The 18,677-nt window shown below is 42.3% G+C and overlaps 3 protein-coding genes across 4 annotated transcripts; 2 read left to right on the forward strand and 1 right to left on the reverse strand.

The window, feature by feature from the left end:
- Nucleotides 1-795: 795 nt before the first annotated feature.
- On the forward strand, nucleotides 796-8,339 carry rab3aa (RAB3A, member RAS oncogene family, a). Its single transcript, XM_035170570.2, has 5 exons — nucleotides 796-905; nucleotides 2,609-2,833; nucleotides 4,727-4,845; nucleotides 5,084-5,208; nucleotides 5,602-8,339. The coding sequence occupies exons 2-5, from the start codon at nucleotides 2,609-2,611 to the stop codon at nucleotides 5,790-5,792; spliced, it is 660 nt and encodes a 219-aa protein (XP_035026461.1). The 5' UTR covers nucleotides 796-905; the 3' UTR covers nucleotides 5,793-8,339.
- Nucleotides 8,340-8,627: 288 nt separating this feature from the next.
- On the reverse strand, nucleotides 8,628-10,630 carry LOC118117913 (transcription factor JunD). The gene has a single exon (XM_035170569.2). The coding sequence runs from the start codon at nucleotides 10,349-10,351 to the stop codon at nucleotides 9,416-9,418; it is 936 nt and encodes a 311-aa protein (XP_035026460.1). The 5' UTR covers nucleotides 10,352-10,630; the 3' UTR covers nucleotides 8,628-9,415.
- A 3,500-nt stretch (nucleotides 10,631-14,130) lies between these two features.
- Nucleotides 14,131-18,294, forward strand: LOC118118381 (pyroglutamyl-peptidase 1). 2 transcript variants are annotated; one of them, XM_035171566.2, is made up of 5 exons: nucleotides 14,134-14,318; nucleotides 14,818-14,870; nucleotides 15,956-16,072; nucleotides 16,367-16,599; nucleotides 17,353-18,294. In XM_035171566.2, exons 1-5 carry the CDS (start codon nucleotides 14,288-14,290, stop codon nucleotides 17,585-17,587), a joined length of 669 nt encoding a protein of 222 aa, XP_035027457.1. In that variant the 5' UTR covers nucleotides 14,134-14,287; the 3' UTR covers nucleotides 17,588-18,294. The 2 variants fall into 2 exon arrangements, with proteins under 2 accessions (XP_035027458.1, XP_035027457.1); XM_035171567.2 differs by lacking the exon at nucleotides 14,818-14,870 and having other exon boundaries at nucleotides 14,131-14,305.
- The last annotated feature ends 383 nt before the right edge of the window (nucleotides 18,295-18,677 follow it).

Here is an 18,677-nt window from a genome sequence, read left to right on the forward strand (position 1 = left end):
ATGTTTTAAAGTGATTTTTTTACAACAGTATGTTAAACCCCTGCATATGTGGCAACACCCTGATAGGACAGAACTTTATTAATCCTGACGGAAATTATTATTTGAGAATCTCGCTCTAAAGTTACAATAACAAAGAATAATAAAATAGTACTATTTATAAGTGAAGTATAAGAGTATTACATTTAATGACAAGGAAGAGAGGAGCAGTGTTTGAATATATCAATCAATCAATCAAATTTTATTCCCATATTCCCAAATCCCAATTTGTCTCATAGAGCTTAACAGGGTGCAACATCCACTGTCCTTAACCCATCAACAAAATTACAGTATTTACAACACATAATGTAACATAATGGAAAAGTGTTTCAAAGTATTTGTATACAACAAAATGTCTGATAGAGATGACAAATGAATTGATATATAACAATAAAAGTTACACAATTATAAAAATTTGAAAGAACAAACCATTTTCTATTTTATGTTATAACTGCTTAATGGTCATTTATGTATTTTTCTCCATATGTATCGAAATCCCAGTTCGTGGCCCGGCTGAACAAAGTAAGCAGTAACTGATTATTATTATTAGTAGTAGTATTTTATTTTTATTATTAGTAGTATTAGAAGTAGTAGTATTTTATTATTATTATTATTTTTATTATTATTATTATTGGGTGCCTGATTATTTATTATTATCAATAATACAGAATTTGAACCTGTGAACATTTTACAGAGTGGGCGGGGTCGGGGGGCTGTGTGGGGCCAATGAGCGGCCCCTCCTCTGTGATTGGTCGGCGGGCCTGTCCCTCATCCTCACGCTCCGGGGCTGTCACTCAGGAGCTGGTGCAGGTGCAGAGCTGAGATCAGCCGCAGAAGGAAGGAGGACCGGAGCTAAACCACATTTCAGGGTAAAGAACTGCGCTTATTTCTCTCTGTGGGGCTGAGTTCGCTGCAGCAGTAGCAGCAGAGGACATGTCCGTAATTTATCGCTCCGGAGTTCTTGTGTCTGGACTGAGAATTTAGCCGTAAATAAGGAAGAGTAACCTTCATTTGACATAGCTGCGATGCGTAGCTAGCTGCTTTTTAAACACTGGTAACGGTGCGCCGCGCTAGCATCAAAGGCAGCGATGCTAGCTTAATAACGCGCATCTTTAAGGGTTAAAGCTGCATTGTTTGTATTTGTGTCGCTTCCGTCTGTTCAACCCATCGCCCGGTGTTTATTCGAGGGGAGCGGGGCTGGATAACACGGCACCATGGCTTCTAGTTGTTTATCTGCCGCTAACACGAAGCAGGCTGTTCACCAGCCGCTGTGGATGTACAATGCAGGTTGAGGCCATTTAAAGTGGGATCGTGTTGCGTTCAGGGCGCCACGGTGGCCTACGAGGTAAATTCTGACAAACCATATGGTCATTTCACGAGAGCCCCGGCTAGCCCGTAGCTCCACGGAGGCTCCCTGCCCTCCTTGGACGGGAAGGGATAGTCCGTTTAGCCGACGCTTAGCCAGCTAAGCCCCGGCGCTTCCGTCCTCTTATCTCGCATCGGGGCGGAGGTGTTTCCTTCCCTGTCCGACCAGTATTATTGACATGGAGCAGAAACACTTGAGGCTGTGAGGTGGTATTGGCTGCTCGTGTTGACACAGCCTCTCAGCGAAACGGTCCCATCGTTTTATTCCCTGATAAAGAACACCAGGCTGTGTGGGAAGCATATGTTGTGTGGCCCGACCTCAGGCAGCAGCAGATAGTGACGGTATTTAAACACGTCGCCGGCAAAAGGGTAAACACGAGGGTGGTTTACCCTCCTTTTACCAATTTAGACGTGTTATTTCCTGTTCATGACCTCTGATGTATTTCATGCCACTTATAAGTTTAAAAGTTAGGGAACCAACCTAAAACTGTACATAACAATAAATCCATTAAGTAAATTTGATATTTGACAGCTGCCATGTTATCTCGATAGCTGCTTTCTGTCTTTTTAAAAGGAATGTAAAATATTCACACTTGTTCTTCAATCCAAACGCCTTGCAGGGTTATGTAATGTGTTTTCCTCAGACTTTTCTTTCGTCTGTCACCGTTTGACTTGAAGCCAATATTTCCTGCAACGATGTTGACTCAAACACTTGTAATTCAGTTCACAGATGTTCAAGATCTGTGGAGTTCAGAGGTGTTCACGTCACCGTGTAGCTCAGGCAGAGGATGTGTAAATCTGCTGTGTCAGTGAAAACAGGCTGGAGGATGTTTCTATGTGATATTAGTGGTTTGATCGTTCTTTTCGCTCTGTCAGTACTTTCCTTCTTTCATCTCTTTCGAATGTGGTGACACTGTGAATTCTTAATCTCTTTCACCATCCATCAACCGTTTCCATCCAAAAACTGTCATAACAAGTCACATATCCTAAAGCTGAACAGTAACAGTCATTTTCACCATTATATAATGTTGAGTTTTTACAGACACTGCCACAGTATTGGATTCAACTTTTTAATTTTGTGTCGGTGGTATTGTATCGGGTTGTATTGTAAGGTGTTATTATTTGGTCCAGCCTCTGTAAATATGAACATGCAGGTTCTTTAATCTTGTTTGTAACTGGTCACTGTTTGATCTCCATCCCTGCATAGATGGCGTCTGCAAATGCCACATATGGACAGAAGGAGTCCTCAGACCAGAACTTTGATTACATGTTTAAAATCCTCATCATTGGCAACAGCAGCGTTGGAAAGACGTCCTTCCTTTTCCGCTACGCAGATGATTCATTCACACCAGCCTTCGTGAGCACAGTGGGCATCGACTTCAAGGTCAAGACCATCTACAGGAACGACAAGAGGATAAAGCTGCAGATCTGGGTGAGGAAGTGGACACATGCGTTACACATTTACAGATGTGTTGAGGTCGTCAGGTACAGATTGGTCTGGTGGTTCCCAGGGCAGGTTGAGCAGGGTGACCAGCAATGCAGAAAATATTTAGGGAAAACTATGTTCTCTGATTTGTAAAAGAAATCAAAACTCCCCATGCTTTGCCTTTTGTTGTATCACTGTTTTGTATTTAACAGTTCAGAACTGTACAGTCTAGAGTCAGGCTCCATTAACCAAGTAAGCTATCACTAGGTGTTCTGTGTTGGTGTGTGGCCTATGGCCATACACTTGACTTATTGTTATTAATAATTTTTGTTTTGTTAAATATTTACTACAGATGCCCCAGTCAGTGTTTCTTCACAATCGGCTTTCTTAAGTCTTATCTGATATTTAGATTTTCCTTCGCAACACAGTGCAATTAGAAATACTGTTGTGTTGTAGGTGTGTCTGAAAGCTGAATAGGGAAATAAGAAAATCCAGTCTGCTCTACATTTCAATTTCTTTCACTTTGTTTTTGCTGTGTTTTTGTAGTTGTAGTTTTTAACAAGATTGAAATCGTTTCTGTACATGAACAATGTATTGAAATTCAGAGGCAGATTTCACAAACATTCCTGATACAATATGAGTTTGCAACTAAACAGGATTTTAGTAACTTTTAATCTTACTCAAATAATCTTTTAGTCTGTAAAATGCATGTCAATATATTTGGCCAATCGGATGGTGCCCTGCTGCCCTAGATAATAAATTACAGATATTCAAGTAACAGCACACACACACACACACACACACACACACACACACACACACACACACACACAGACTCCGCTGCGATCTCGTTCTCGCTCTTTCCTCTCTCTGTCACTGTCTCCCTCTCACACAGACACATGTAAACTCAGACTGCGTAAAAAGAAAAAAAGCCAAAAACAGGGCGCGCTCGGTTTGGCTTGATGCGGTTGGCACAGTGCACAGCGCAAATTATAGAGATGCAGAGAGGAGCAGAAAATTACTGACAGAGCCGGTAAAAACTGTTAAAATAATAACTTTTCACGGTCCAAACATGTATGAAAAGAACCAAAATGAACACTGTAAGGGGACTTAGTGGAGCTGTGCATGGCTCCCTGCATGTCTTCCCCGGACTTGGTGGCGCTGCGGCCGGGCTGTACACCTTCTCCCTCGGGCTGCGGAGGAATTTTTTCAGGTGGAATTTTTTTTATAAAACCATGTTGTTGGAATAGAAATAATGCATTTCATTTTTTTCTCAGTGTCTACATAGACCACTTACTGTGTGAGTCTATGTTAGCTATGAAACCAAAGCAGAAAGACTTTAAGACCGTATAAGCATTTGTTTATTTATCGCATATCATATCGTCATCGCAATATTCAACAACATTATCGCATATGGCATATTTTCCCAATATCGTGCAGCCCTAATGTGTAATAATTCCCAGCTGTTAAACTGGCCTCTCCAGTGTCCAGCATCACTTCATCTGTGTGTAATGGCAATACCCTTGAAGTGTACTTAACATGAGCCATAAAGCATGACCCTGGGACCAATTGCTTAAAACATGCGACACCAGAGGAATACCTAATGCTCATGGGAGTTTGACTGAATGGTAAACCTGCACAATCATCGGGTGGAACATGTGCAGCCGTTAATTGTTTGCAGGTGTTGATTATTTACACAAAAAGATGACAAAACACAACCGCACACTGCTGAGTTGTTATCAGGGCTTCTTAAATAATACCTGGACGTGACAGTCGAAGAGTGTCCATGATAGAAATCATGTCATCCTTGTTCCCTTGGAAAACAGACTTACAATAAAATCACGTAGGCTAAAAAGCAACAGTTGAATGAAAAAAAGGTGTTTATGTGCATTTTTGCAGGACACCGCTGGACAGGAGCGCTACAGGACGATCACCACAGCTTATTACAGGGGAGCCATGGGCTTCATCCTCATGTATGACATCACCAACGAGGAATCCTTCAACGCTGTGCAAGACTGGTGAGGGACAACTGGGTCTGCATGTCTCGTGTGTATGAGGGCAGCAAATGAACAACCTACCATCAATCTTTAATTGGTTATTAAAATACTACAGTAATCAATGTGAATAATGCTTATTTAAATGTTTTATTTTGGCAATATGCAGTTGTGAAAGACTGGAACCTGTGAGGAATAAAGTGTGGGTTTGAGATTGAATGGCTCCATAAAGCTGACCACCCTGTTCTGTATCTGCCGACAGGTCGACTCAGATCAAGACATACTCATGGGACAATGCTCAGGTGCTCTTGGTGGGGAACAAGTGTGACATGGACGATGAACGAGTGGTGGCTGCAGAGAGGGGCCGGCAGCTGTCAGAGCAGCTCGGTAAGTCTACTTCTCACAAAGAACACTGGACACCACGTCTACCATGTGAATTATGTATTATTATGACTCATAGGGCTGTTCTGTAAAGATGGGGATAGACGGCAGGCTAGATTATGGAAATTAAAATTTGTAATTATCTCCACCAACACCAAGGAGCTTATGTTTTTATTGGCATTTGTAAGTCTGTATATTGGTTGGTAGGATTGAACAAAAACTATTGGAGGATTAGCATGAACCTTGGTGCAAGGACGCAGTGTGGGTCAGGGAAGAACCAATACAGTTTTGATGCGGATCTGGATTAGGGGCAGATCCACATTTTTTGTTTTCTTTAACATTTAGTTAATTAGTAATCATACCCTCCCTCCCTCCGCCTCTGTCACCCCCTCCCGGCAGGTTTCGAGTACTTTGAAGTGAGCGCCAAAGACAACATTAACGTGAAGCAGACCTTCGAGCGGCTGGTGGACATCATCTGTGAGAGGATGTCAGAGAGTCTGGACAACAACGACCCGTCTGTCACCGGAACTAAACAGGGGCCGCAGCTCAGCGAGCAGCCCCAGAGGTCCCATCAGGATTGTGCTTGCTAAACACAACTACACACGCACGCACACACACACACACACACACATACGCACACTCTGATTGCTATCCTGAAAACCACACACCTTATTTTTCAGTTTCTCTTTTGCTTTCTCTTTATTTCTTATAAGCTCACACACAAATCACACACACACACAGCACTGCCATACAGAGTCACACAACCTGGCTGCTTCAATTCTCCACCCCTCTCACTACATGAAGAGCACCGTCCACATGAGTCCACTTTCTCCAGAGGGAAAGAGTTTTCTGAGCTGCTGTCTGAAGGTTTTTGTTCATTAAATGTGGTAATTTAGTCAAAGGGGTGAAGAAAGTTCAACAAAGGTTTCAACAATCCTGTGCACACACACACACACACACACACACACACACACACACACACACACACACACACACACACACACACACACACACGTTCACAAGGCTGATACTCCATCATTCCCTATTGACGTGTCTGAAATGGGGTTTAACTTTAAAAGGTCATGAAGGGAAAGATATTGTCCTCCAGGTCACACTCCGCACCAAACGCCTCAAACCTGAATGGATAAAAAAAAAAATCATTTGCAGACATTTAACTTCTAGTCCCATTGAGAATATATGTTTATTGCCGTGAATAGAGTTGATGTTTCTGTTTAACGTATTTTGTGTTGGTTGGGTTTGCTTTTTGGAGCATGTGAAATCTCTCGTCCTTCCCAGTGTTGAGTTTCTACGGAGAATTATGGTCCAAGTCTGACATCCAAACGGGGTCATTTTGAAAGTTTACTTTTTAATTTTAGGGCTGATTGCAAGAAAAGTCATGCACATCAGTTTGTTAGTCATGTTGCATTGTTATAGGATCCATTCTGGGCCCCTTCTCAGATTTTTAAAACCTTTTTAAAACCAGTTTTTGTCCAATGTAAAAAGCTGCATAGCCTCTGGGGCTGCTAGATTATTAATTTCTAGTTCTTTTTTTTTTTTACTTTTCTTACTATTTTTAAGACAAAGAGGATAAGGGACCTTCATCACACAGGGAAGAGTGTATAAATGTTTCAAAGTGAATAGATGTGCATTGTGAAATGCATATATAATATAAATACATATATAATTAACATATTATACAAATCTGAATGATTTAGGATATTGGATTCCTACCTGTTCTTTAGTGCGAGGTGCATGTTGTTTGTTTTGAACCAGTGATGGTTGCCTGGATGCTTGTGTGAGTCGCTGGCTGAATTTAAAACCCATCTGTCCGACACTTTCAGCACCAAATGGGGGCTAGGGGTTTCTCATGTTAAGCCCACGGCCCCTTCTCATTATATTAACTTTCATCCATCCACCACTCACTGGAAAGGCATGCGACTCGGTGTGAGCGCTGGTACATCACAGAGCTGCCACCTCCATCCCCTTCCAGAGAGTCTCTTACAGACTGTAATCATAGATGATGTTTTCATCTTTATTTTGGAGGGAACATGTTTTTTTTATTTTAAATCACGCTTGATGTCAAATTATCAGTTTAATTTTTCTGTCTGATGCGAAGGTTAGGGATTTGTCTGCTCGTGTACAATACTCTTCAGTAAATCATGCGTTCACAGATGTGCTGAGGCATGTGGAAACATTTCAAGTTATTCCAAAATATAACTTATTTATTTTGTATTATTTATAACGTAATTTATTTTTAAGATAGTGTTCTGCCTAGATTATGCATCGCTATCTACACTTGACTTCTTAATGAGATGTTCAATAGTACTCGATCGCTTAAACGGTTCCAGCTTTGACATGAGAAGGAGTATATTTGTGTTTACAGTGAGTACAAAGCTTGACATGCTTCCTCGAGAGGAAAATTCAACATTCCAGTGTAAAAGCCTCTTTATCATGTCCACGAGGCTTTGGAAGCAAGTCTGTTTGTCTTTTGATATCAGTTATGTAACGTTTAAGGCTTGCTGGTATAGGAGCCGACTGTTTCTCGCAGAGCAATAGCCGTTGTGACTCTCCACGCCCAAATGCGAGCGGCGTACAACCCTGCCGAAGGTTTACTGTCCTGCCCTGTACGTGGGTGTGTGTATGTACAGTTTGTATAAAGGCGGTGGTAATATTTGTTCTCTCCAAAGAGGTCTTGACAAATACAGTCGGAGCCAAAAAGAGCGCTTGTGGTTACACATTGTTTGACTCGTACTGACAAACTTGTGCTTTCATACTCGGCAGTAGCTTCGAAGAGAGGAAAATGTTTTAGGAAGTAAACTGAATACGCTCAACATTTTATTCCAAAAGTGACGGTTCTTACTGCATTGGTTCACTTTTGACTTGTCTGTTGATTTTTGTTTTGTTTTGTTCCTTTAATTGTTATGTTTTGCTACAGCTGTAAACTTGGCGGTGACTTACGCATCGATCCCGTCCTCTTCCTCCTCCTCCTCCTCCTCCTCCTCTCTCTGTCATCAGTAACCTCTGTAAATAGAACTTTTTTCTGACCGTCGGGTATTAGTTGTGTGAATTGTGCTGTAATTCTGTAATGCCAGATTTGCTATAAATGAGGAATCAATAAAGAAATTTTAAATGCTGGAGTTTTGTGTTGGTTCAACGATTCTTCCCAAAGGTCAGTGGGTTTTATAAGAAAAGCACGTGATGTCTGAGAAATGGTTCAGAGTAGATTTTATTGTGCCCACCAGAGGGCATGACGCTACAATAATGTCTTGTTTTCTGCCTTTTAGAGAAGTTTGACCATCTATGGTTTTGTTCAGCTTCTCTACTGCACTTAAATGCAACACCCACAGTGTAGGCAAGGTTTAAAATGTTACATTTGTCCCCTCAAAATGTCCCTTCTTCCTGTTATAGAAACAAAACACGTTAAGTGTAGTAATGTAGTGAATTTAATAAATGTCAGGTAAAGACTTGAAAGTCCATTACACATGGATACATGTACACATACATTCATGGAAGTCTGGTGACTGAAGAACTACACAGCGGCCACCATAATGATAAAAATACAACGGATACTGTACACGAAAAAGCGACAAGACATGCAGTGTTTTTCCTTTTTTTCTTCAAAAAAATAATAAATGAACAACAACGGGAGATAAGACCATATGCAAAATAAGAAATGTTTCAGTAAATAAAAAAAATATATATTTGTCATTGCTAAGTGCTTGTAAACAAGTAAGGCATTATATTACACAGCGGGTGACAGCACTTGGTGACACCCTGGTGTTTGGTTGCACTCTTTGTTGAGATTGTCCAGCTTACACACACACACACACACACACATCATATATGCACATCAGTCCACTGGATAGCACTTTGCTACATGGCTTCCCCCTCAAAAAAAAAAGGATTAGGGCAACAAAAGAAGTCTGTTTGCAGCATAACACTGTCAGATGATGTCTGAGAGGAGGCTGCAGCTCATACCTGCTGCTGCTGCTGGCCCACCTGACATGTTCCAGGTGACCTGCAGCTCGGCTCCCATCAAGGCCTGTTCTTCTCTGTACAATGCAAAATGCAAAGGTCTCTCAGGCACTGCCTCCCGTCTGCAGGGGGCATTGACCTCACATGGAGTCTTTGAAGAGGATTTTAAGTTACAAAAGGCAAATGTTCATCATCCTCAGAAGAGATTCAGAGCTGGTTAAAAAGGAGCACCACAGGTCTAGTAAGCCTGGACCTGGTTTGGTAAAAGCTGGCACCCGCTGCTGACATGGTTCATCACCTTCTGCTTCAGCTGGGCCACTTGCTCCCTGAGGACACTGGCTGTGGACGCCAGCTCGGTGTTCTGCGTTTTCAGGGACTTGACCTTGTCCTCCAGCCGAGAGATCCGCTCCAGTTTTCTCTTGCGGCACTTGGAGGCGGCTATCCTGTTCCGCAGCTTCTTCCTCTCCGCCTTGATGCGCTCCTGGTTGTCCATGTCGATGGGAGACAGCGGCGGGCTGTCCCCGAAGCTCTGCATGTCCGGCACCGTCTGAGGCTCGTCCTTCACGCCGCCGGCGGACTGGAGTCGCGACAGAGCCGCCGCAGCCGCCGCGTGATGGTGCGCCGCGCTGGACAGATGGGACGGCGGCGGAGGGAAGGGGATGGTGTCCGTGGAGTAGTTGATGGTGGTGGCCCCGAGCGGACTGGCAGCGTAGCCGTTCAACGTGGTGTACACGGGGAGGTCTGAGGTCTGGAGCCCGGCGGCACCCACCGCGTTGGAGGAGGCGAGCAGCTCCAGCCTGTCCACGGAGACGCAGCCCGCCTCGCTCAGCTGGTTCTGCTTGTGCAGGTCCTCCAGCGCCTTGACGAAGCCCTCCGCGAACTCCTGCTCGTCGCTGGCGGACTTCGGGTAGAGGAACTGGGACGCGGAGTTGGCACTGGCCGCGACCAGCCCGTTGGACTGGATGATCAGGCGCTCCAGGTCCGGGGAGGTGAGCTTCAGGAGTCCCAAATCCGGTGAGTTGAGGAGTCCGTCTGCGTCTCGGAGCGGGTTGGATTTGAGCTCGGGGTTCTGGTCCAGGTTCAGGTTGATTTCCTTCTTCATCATGGTTCTCTGGGAGTAGTTGCCTGAGACCCTGGGAGTGTGATCGGAGCCTGGGTAGAGGGTCGTTTCCATTCTACACCCTCACTTGAGGGAGTGTGGGGAGTTACGCATTAACGACTGTTTACCAGGCGCATCCAAACATGAGGAAATCAGCTGATCCTTATTTGAAATGACCCCCCGCTCCTTTATATCCTCTGTATTCTGAGTGAAAGCAGGACCCTCGATCGCTTCTTGTGTTGTTGTGGCTCCGGGGCTGTGACGGATCTCTCCTGCGCGCTGCTGATATTGTCTTTTCCCGATGGCACGACTGCTATGCGCAGCGCCAGACCTCGCTCGCTTTCTAGCCCTAAAAATTCCATTATGTCACTCCAGAGCGCGCAGATTGGCCCAAAATGACGTTGGTTTCCGGTTTAATTTGAATAAGGGGCAGAGCCGGTCTTTATTGCCATGGAGACTCTAGGTAAACTACAAACAGTGCAATGCATTGTGGTTTGATGTCATAGCATAAAAAAGCTCGGGGTCGCCAAAAGAGAGCAGAGACTGGGCGGGGAAGGTGTAAGAGGCGAGAGGCAGGGAGAGGAAGAACAGAGGAGAAGGCCCTATAGAAAATATCCCTCCAGCTTAGCGCTTAAAGAAGAATAGAATGGATCAGAATGGAACGGAACGGAATGGAATAGGGCAGGACTCTAAAGCTTGAGTTTATGATTTGATCCTATGATTATTTTATGGATTGAAGTACAAAGTCCACTCTCAGACTCACCAGACTTTACAGCACTCACACCTCTGGTTCGAGCTCTTTAAGGATCCGTGGCATAACAACCGAGCTTCAGATGAACAAGAGAGAGGGAGAGAGAGAGAGAGAGAGAGAGTTGAAATGAGGTGTGTTACAACAACCAACGCCTAGAGCTGAAAGGGCTTCCGGGGAAATGGAACGAGCACAGGGGAAGGAGGCCGTGACAGTGGAATGAGGAAACGCGTGTTCGCTGTGATTGAAAGTAAAGGCTGTCAGCTGGGAGAGGTCAATGTACATTTTGTTCCAGAAAATAACGATGGGTCCAAACATGGAACTCTCTTAATAAATAAAAGAGATAAGTGTAGATTATAAATGATTAATAATCAGGCAATTTGTGTGTGGACAACAAATCCACAAGAATACACATACAAAAAAGTTACGTACTATTTAAATAGCAGTAGAATCCAATTGAATTTAAAATTGATAATAGAAAGAATAGAATAGAATTGTCCCTTTCTCTCCAACGTCAATTACAGTATGACCACAACAAACTTTAGAATGAATAATATACACTTAAAAAGTCACCTGCTATTCAAATAGCAGTAGAATAAAATGGAATATAAAATAGATCAAGACGAATAGGATTATCCTTTTCTCTCCAACATGAATTACAATATGACCACCAGGTAACACACTTTGGAAAATAACATACATATAAAAAGTTACCTACTATTCAATTAGCAGTGGAATAAAATGGAATATAAAATAGAATAGAATAGAATTATCTCTCTCTTGACAACATGAATATGACTATTAGGCTATAATACCGCGTTCCCTGATTTGACCTAATATACAATAGGTTTTATTATCCTTTATATTATCTTTTATATTGTAATGGGTGGTCATGATTAAGTTGTATTTTACTTACTTTGTGAAGCACTTTGTAACTTTGTGCTATATAAATAAAGATATAATTATTAATATTATTCCCATTACACGTGCAGTACGCAGTATATAACGTGCTGGCCCCGTGGTGGAAACTACAGTAGAACATTATTATTCCGCCCATACACAGCGAGGACGTCAGCAAGAGCGTCTGCATCAGCACCACCGAGCAGAGAGGGCATCATTAGTTTCCATGGCAACACCAACATAGCCAGTGACGCAGGCGAGACAGAGGGAGAGAGGTGAATGGGTTGAGGGAGGCAAGGCGGGGGCTGCGAGCGACTGCAGTGCAGGTTGTGTAGGTGGTTTGTGGAGGTGTGATATTGTGTGTGGTGTGGTTCAGAGGCACAAATCTTTGTCGAAGCTGGAACCTCAGAAACTCTCTTATAAAGACAAAGGTTTCATTTGTTTGAAACGTTCGCCACCACCTAATATTCTCCCATGAAAAAAAAAATAACTCTCCCCTATATGCCAGCTTTGGAACCTCATTGGAAGCCGAATCCAGAATGTGTGAGTCATTTCGCAACCCAGTGGGCGTGTGCTGCAGAGTGCACCGCGAAGGAAAAAACAAAAAGAAGTGTTCCTCTGAGATGATATTAGATTAGCTCTGCCTTCACGACAGCAAACTGAGAGGCAGTCTTGTCCTCGACACACTCAGGTAATTAAGTGCGCCGGATGTTGTGTAAGACACAGTTTCTGCTCCCTCGGCCAGAGAAGTGTCCTCTTGACTTTTACTCTCTTGGGAGAAACTAATATGTTCAGGAACGCCCTTGTGTAGCACTCACACCATTACAGTGCATACATTCACACCTGCCCAGCCAAACCAGCAGCTCCACTGGGGCCACTGGAGTGGGCGTTACATGTTCTTTCATTAGAGGGATTCTGAACCGGTTGTATTGAGAGAAAGGAGGCTGTGTTTTTAATTTCATTCATGGATTCTTTACTTGTCCTTGTGGGGGAATTGGTTATATTATTGGTTATATTACGAATTATACCAGCATTAGTCTGGATTGACATTTGGTCCAGACTTGTTTTTGTGTATGTTTAAAAAGTTAACAGCTCGTGGAGAAAAGGACATTTTTGATCTATATTTTGTTGTTAGAGGGGGAAGTCACATCGTAGGAGCAGTTTATACAAGGAGGCGAGAGGACGCCTCTCATCACCCATAAAGATCCTTGCTCTATTCCTGACTCTTTCTCTGTATATACCTTTACATTCCATACTTGGGAATGTAAACCCTAACAGTTTACTGGTTGTTGTTGCTGTTATTCTATCAGTCTTTTATTCTGGGCTTCATCAGCATTACCAAAGAAACCTACATGTCAAACAGTACGTCCAAATACTTCCAATAAAAGCGCCAGTGGCGGATCTAGGATTTTTCTGGGGCCATAAAGGGGCCTTCATTTACACAGAGTGGCCAAATATACGTCCAACATCTAAGTCATTCCTTGTTTGCTTTTGTCTCTGAGCTCTTGAGCAAAGCCACACACTAAATCCACAAACATCATTCTGTGGGTGTGTCTGCGTGTGACTTGCATATCTCACAAATTCATCTTATCGGCTGCACACTTGGCATGTGTGTTGTTAATGGCCCAGGGAAGTGGATTTATGACTCTGGTGTGATTTGGACAGGCGATATGTTCAATGATAATAGAGAAGATTGAATAAAGTAGCAGTCAGTGGGGGCGGGGCAGTTTACCTTGTCTTCTTCTACGTTCACGGATAAATTACAGCAGAGGTCGGCATCCGGGGGCAAACCTGTACGTCGAAACCTCTGTCTGAACATTTTGATCATTCGTTTTTTAATTCACCACATCACACTGACGCAGACATTCTCGAGTGTTGTGGGTGCTGATCTCTGTCATGGGAGCAACTTTCATAGAATCACTTCCTCTTTAGCAATTTATCTTCAAAGTAAAAGCACAATGTTTGTCCTGTTGCTGTAATGCTAAATTACAGAGCTTGTATTTTGAATAGAACCTCTGAATGAACAGCAGATGATTGCTTTTCATTTTCTCAGTAAACACGTGCAACTTCACTCATATTCTATTTGATCAAAACACATTTATACACTTGGATTTTCCTCAGAACTCCCAAATACACGTCTTCTTTCTTAAATGACTTCTTACTGTGATCTTCTGTGGACAGATACATGCCTGCACAGTAGATGGCAGTGTGATCCACCCAGATCTGATGTGCTACTTCCTGTGAGCGGTGAAGCAGAAGAAGAGCAGCAGGCAACCGCGGACAATCCTGGGATTCCTGTGCACAGACATTTGATCCCTCATATTATAAACCTATGAGGGTGTTTGTTGTGAGAGCTGGGGATCATGGCCAATAAGAAGAAGGTAATAGTGACAGGTGAGAGGCTATGTCGGGTGACAGGGGGAGAGGAGGGAGACAGGTGATGCCCTGAGGATTTCTTCATGGTTACTACACTGCTGTGACATGTCAGAGAGTTCGACTTGTGTGTGAGCTGCACAGACATGACTTGATGTGTGTTTATGGTCCAGATGTTCTGCAGAGAAATAATGTTGCCGCCAGAGGGGAAGAGTCTGTCTCCTGCTGCAGATAATGAAACATGAAGAAATGCATCTGACTTTTTTTCTTTCTCGTAACACAAATCCTCCTACATCTTGTGTCTTTTCTCTGTATCATGTGCTTGAGGACTGCAATTAATGTTTAACCTGGTGTGACCTTTAGACTTTGAATGCATGAATATAATCGACCTTATCGCTTCTCTCCATGCCAGATAACCATCCTCTGTGACGTTTTATTCACCCGGCCTCACCATGCACCATCTCTGCAGCAAAGAATGTAGTTAATCTTTTTTTTTTTTTTTTACACCTGTTTCCTGCAGGTTTTGAGCCTTTTGGAGAGCATGCAGTCAACTCCAGCTGGGTGGCAGTGCAGGTAATCAGTAATCAGGGTGTCCATGTTTAACCAAGGTGCCACTTCAGAGGTTTCCTTATCTGTAGCTTCATCGAAATGTGAACGGGAATTTACAATAATTGTCCCTCTTACATCAAAGCCTTTAAACTCAAAAAAAAGAAAAAAATGCAATGGACTTACTGCACATTAAAGAATAACTGAGAAAACAAGCCCAATTTTAATTTTTAACTTTAATATTATTCATTTATTTTATTTAGGATTAATGTCTTACTTTCTTATGTCTTCCAAACTTTCAGTTTCAAGTTGTGTCTCTTATCATGTGTTTTTACAGCTGCACTTTCACCTTATTGTTATAATATGATAAAAAAAATAATAAAACTTTATTTCTATTCCACAAAGTTGCATATTCACAAGTGCTTTATCAAACACAAGTGAGTAAAACGACACAGAGCTAAACAAGACAAGACTAAAATAAGAAGTAGAAGTAGAAGTAGTTATACAATAAGAAGAAGAATAAAATTGAATAAAAGAGTTATAAATTATGTTTTAAGTAATAATTTAACAACAGGTAAAGTGGTGTCAAGTCTCCTCAGGCAAAGGGGCTCCAGAGCCTGATGGCAAAAGCACTGTCACCATGGTTACCGGCCTTGACTGATAGGAGCTACCAGCAAGTATGAGATTACGACTTGGAGCATAAAGAGTTTGTAGCTCTGTAATATAAAAAGTAAGGGCCAGATCGTACTGAGCCTTAAAAGTTATTAAAAGAATCTTAAAATCACTCCTAAATTTAACTGGAGAGTTTTGATCGCAATACACTTGGTGCTGGTGAAAATGTGAGCAGCAGAAAAGAGAGAGCTGATTTGATTTGGGCTAAATTTCTTAGCTGAAAGTAACAAAATCTAATAAGGTTTAAGTTGACATGGCCTTCAAATGATTTAAATGATACAGTATGTTGATCTAAGCCATATTGTTTGTACATTTGCGAATTGTTCATTTGTTAGAAACTTAAACTTACTGTGTCTGTTAATGGCCGAGGGGTTTTGTTTTGTGTGTGTCTGCAGCTGCAGTCAGGAGCTTTATAAAGTGAACTGTGTGTTTGCCTACAGGCGCTGGAGCGATTAGGTCTGGGTGAGGCCGTAGAGCTGCATGTGTGTGAGGTGCCTGTCGAATACCAGGCTGTTCAGAGTCTGCTGCCGTCACTGTGGAGAGAGCGCCAACCACAGGTATTCAAGGACATGCACAACACTGTACATTTAAACTAGAGATGTTCAAATACCATTTTTCCTTCCTGACACAGATTCTGATCCCTGGACTTTACAGATACTGTAAAATACTGAGAAAAAACCACTTATATAACATATGTTAACAGCTCTATGCTACTAACCCTGTATGGAAGTGATGGTATTGGAGCATCTCTCACACACTTTGTCATCATATTGTAAAATCCATCAATCAATCTAAAAATTAAAACCCTACCTAACTTTAAACACGTCTGTCTTTTGCGTTCCTCTGAGCAGTTAGTCGTCCACGTTGGTGTTTCTGGATTGGCGACCACGGTCACTCTCGAGCAGTGCGGCCACAACAGGGGCTACAAACGCCTGGACAACTGCAGCTTCTGCCCGTCCTCACAGTGCTGCATGGAGGACGGCCCCGACTGCATAAGCTCAGTGTTGGACATGGAGACAGTCTGCAAACGGGTCAACAATTCAGACATCGGGGTTGCTGTGTCAGTTTCCAAAGATGCTGGAAGGTCAGTGATTTTATTTAAACGTGTAGGAAAGTTCATGTTTAGAGGAACTATTCAGTTCACCCTGCTTATTGATAGAATAAGCACTGATGTTACCAATAGCATCAATGATTCCAACATGTACAATATCAGGGCCCTGAAACTAAAGCAGCAAAATGGAATGCAGCCAACATTGATTTGATTATTGATTATTTGATGTCAAAACATCTTTTGTGGAAAAAGGCAGATTCTTTTTTACCTATTTTTAATCTTAATCTGTATTTATATCATAATTTCATTGGGAAATCTAATTCCAGGATTAGACCCTGTTTGGTTCGCTCGTCCATAACTACTGTTCAATCACTTGACCTTGTCATCACAGATAACACCCACACTAACACAGAGTATACATACTAATTACTTTCACGTGGGAATGTGTATACACACGTCCACCTCCCCTAACACACACACACACATACACAACAGAACAAACAGGATATGACGGACATGAAACACAGGGCTCCCTTGAGGAGATCTTGTATCTCCTCTCAGTCAACAGAGCTTCATAAATTACACTTTAATTAAATTGTTTCTCTCTCAACGAGAGACTGTTAAATGACTCATCTTCAAATGTCTTGGAATTTAATAAAGCCAGAGACCTTTTGTTACATGTATTTCCCCCTGGCTCTCAGTGGGCTACACATTGATGTTGAGAAAGTAGAAATGTGATAACACAAACTTTACATAATCTTAACAACCATCCTTTGCCCCTGGCAGGTATCTGTGTGACTACACCTACTACACATCTCTGTACCTGGGGCAGGGCCACTCTGCCTTTGTCCACGTGCCTCCGCTAGGGAAACCCTACAGCAGCCAGGACCTGGGTCGAGCTCTGCAGGCCGTCGTACAGGAGATGCTGAACCTGCTGGAGCTGGACCACACAGAGGAGGAGACACACAAACACAATCATCACTGCAATCACAAGCATCAACACCAGCATGAGCACCAATGACCTCATCACAACCTGAGCAGACTCAGATTCACATGAGCAAGATGGACCACTGGCTTGTAGTAACGGTTTCATCAATATAAATGTAAAGGCACATTTTGATTTGGTTGTGTTGCTTAGAAAATGTACAAGCTGTGACTTTTACACAACAAACTGACTGACGACACCATCTGTTATTGTTGTTTTTGTGTGTGACTGTGGGTTTGAATGTGTCTACTACAGTTTAATGAACACAAGTAGTTGACATCAGTGAGTTTTTGTCAGCCCCAGATCTTCTAAAAGACTGTGAAAATAGACTTCACTACTTATTGTAAAGGGGATTTTGTTTTCTACTATAATAACATGTATCACCCATAGCAGCCAACTTATACGATAGTGTCTAGAACACTAAGTTATATGGTGACACATTGTGGGAATTCTTGCACTAACATCTCTCCACTTTTCAAAATCCTCCCTGTATGATTTTGGAGTTATGCTGTCATTCACTGTTGTTGCTTGTGTTTGCACCAGAGAAATGAGATGACTAAGAAATGAAGGGAACTCGGAAGAAATGTAAAGATTCACACTTGTTTATCTCAGGGAATATATTGCACTTGCAATTTGTGCTTGCAGTTGGATTAACTGGATGTGTCCGTCCTGTGCGTGTGTAGTGCAGCTTTGCAAAGCGAAGCCACCTAAAATCTGTGTATAATTAAAACACTTTGCTCACACTTTGTTTGGTTTGTCTTAGTCTAAATGCTTTAGTCTGATTTCCCTGTTACAGCAGCATTTATGCTTTTTAAGTAATTTGTAAATTGAACATTCTAAAAGATTTTTTTTGGTTTTCTGTGGTTTAAATGTTTAAACATTTGGGAAAACTACAAACTATAATGTCAGTCAGTAATTCAGTTTATCTATTACTTTTTACATTGGTACAATGATAATTTCTGATTCTAGTCATACAGTCTTACAAAAAGAGATTGTTAGGAATTTGTGATTTTCTCTTGTGTTTGTTTGAGATTTTATAGGCCTGTAAATTTGAAGTCTGCAGTTATTCACTGGCAAAGACACTTAGAATTATTATCAGCTCTGGAATTTACCCATTGTATTGTCA

Source organism: Hippoglossus stenolepis, chromosome 11 (genome assembly GCF_022539355.2).
Source record: "Hippoglossus stenolepis isolate QCI-W04-F060 chromosome 11, HSTE1.2, whole genome shotgun sequence".
In the NCBI taxonomy this organism is placed as follows: Eukaryota; Metazoa; Chordata; class Actinopteri; order Pleuronectiformes; family Pleuronectidae; genus Hippoglossus; species Hippoglossus stenolepis.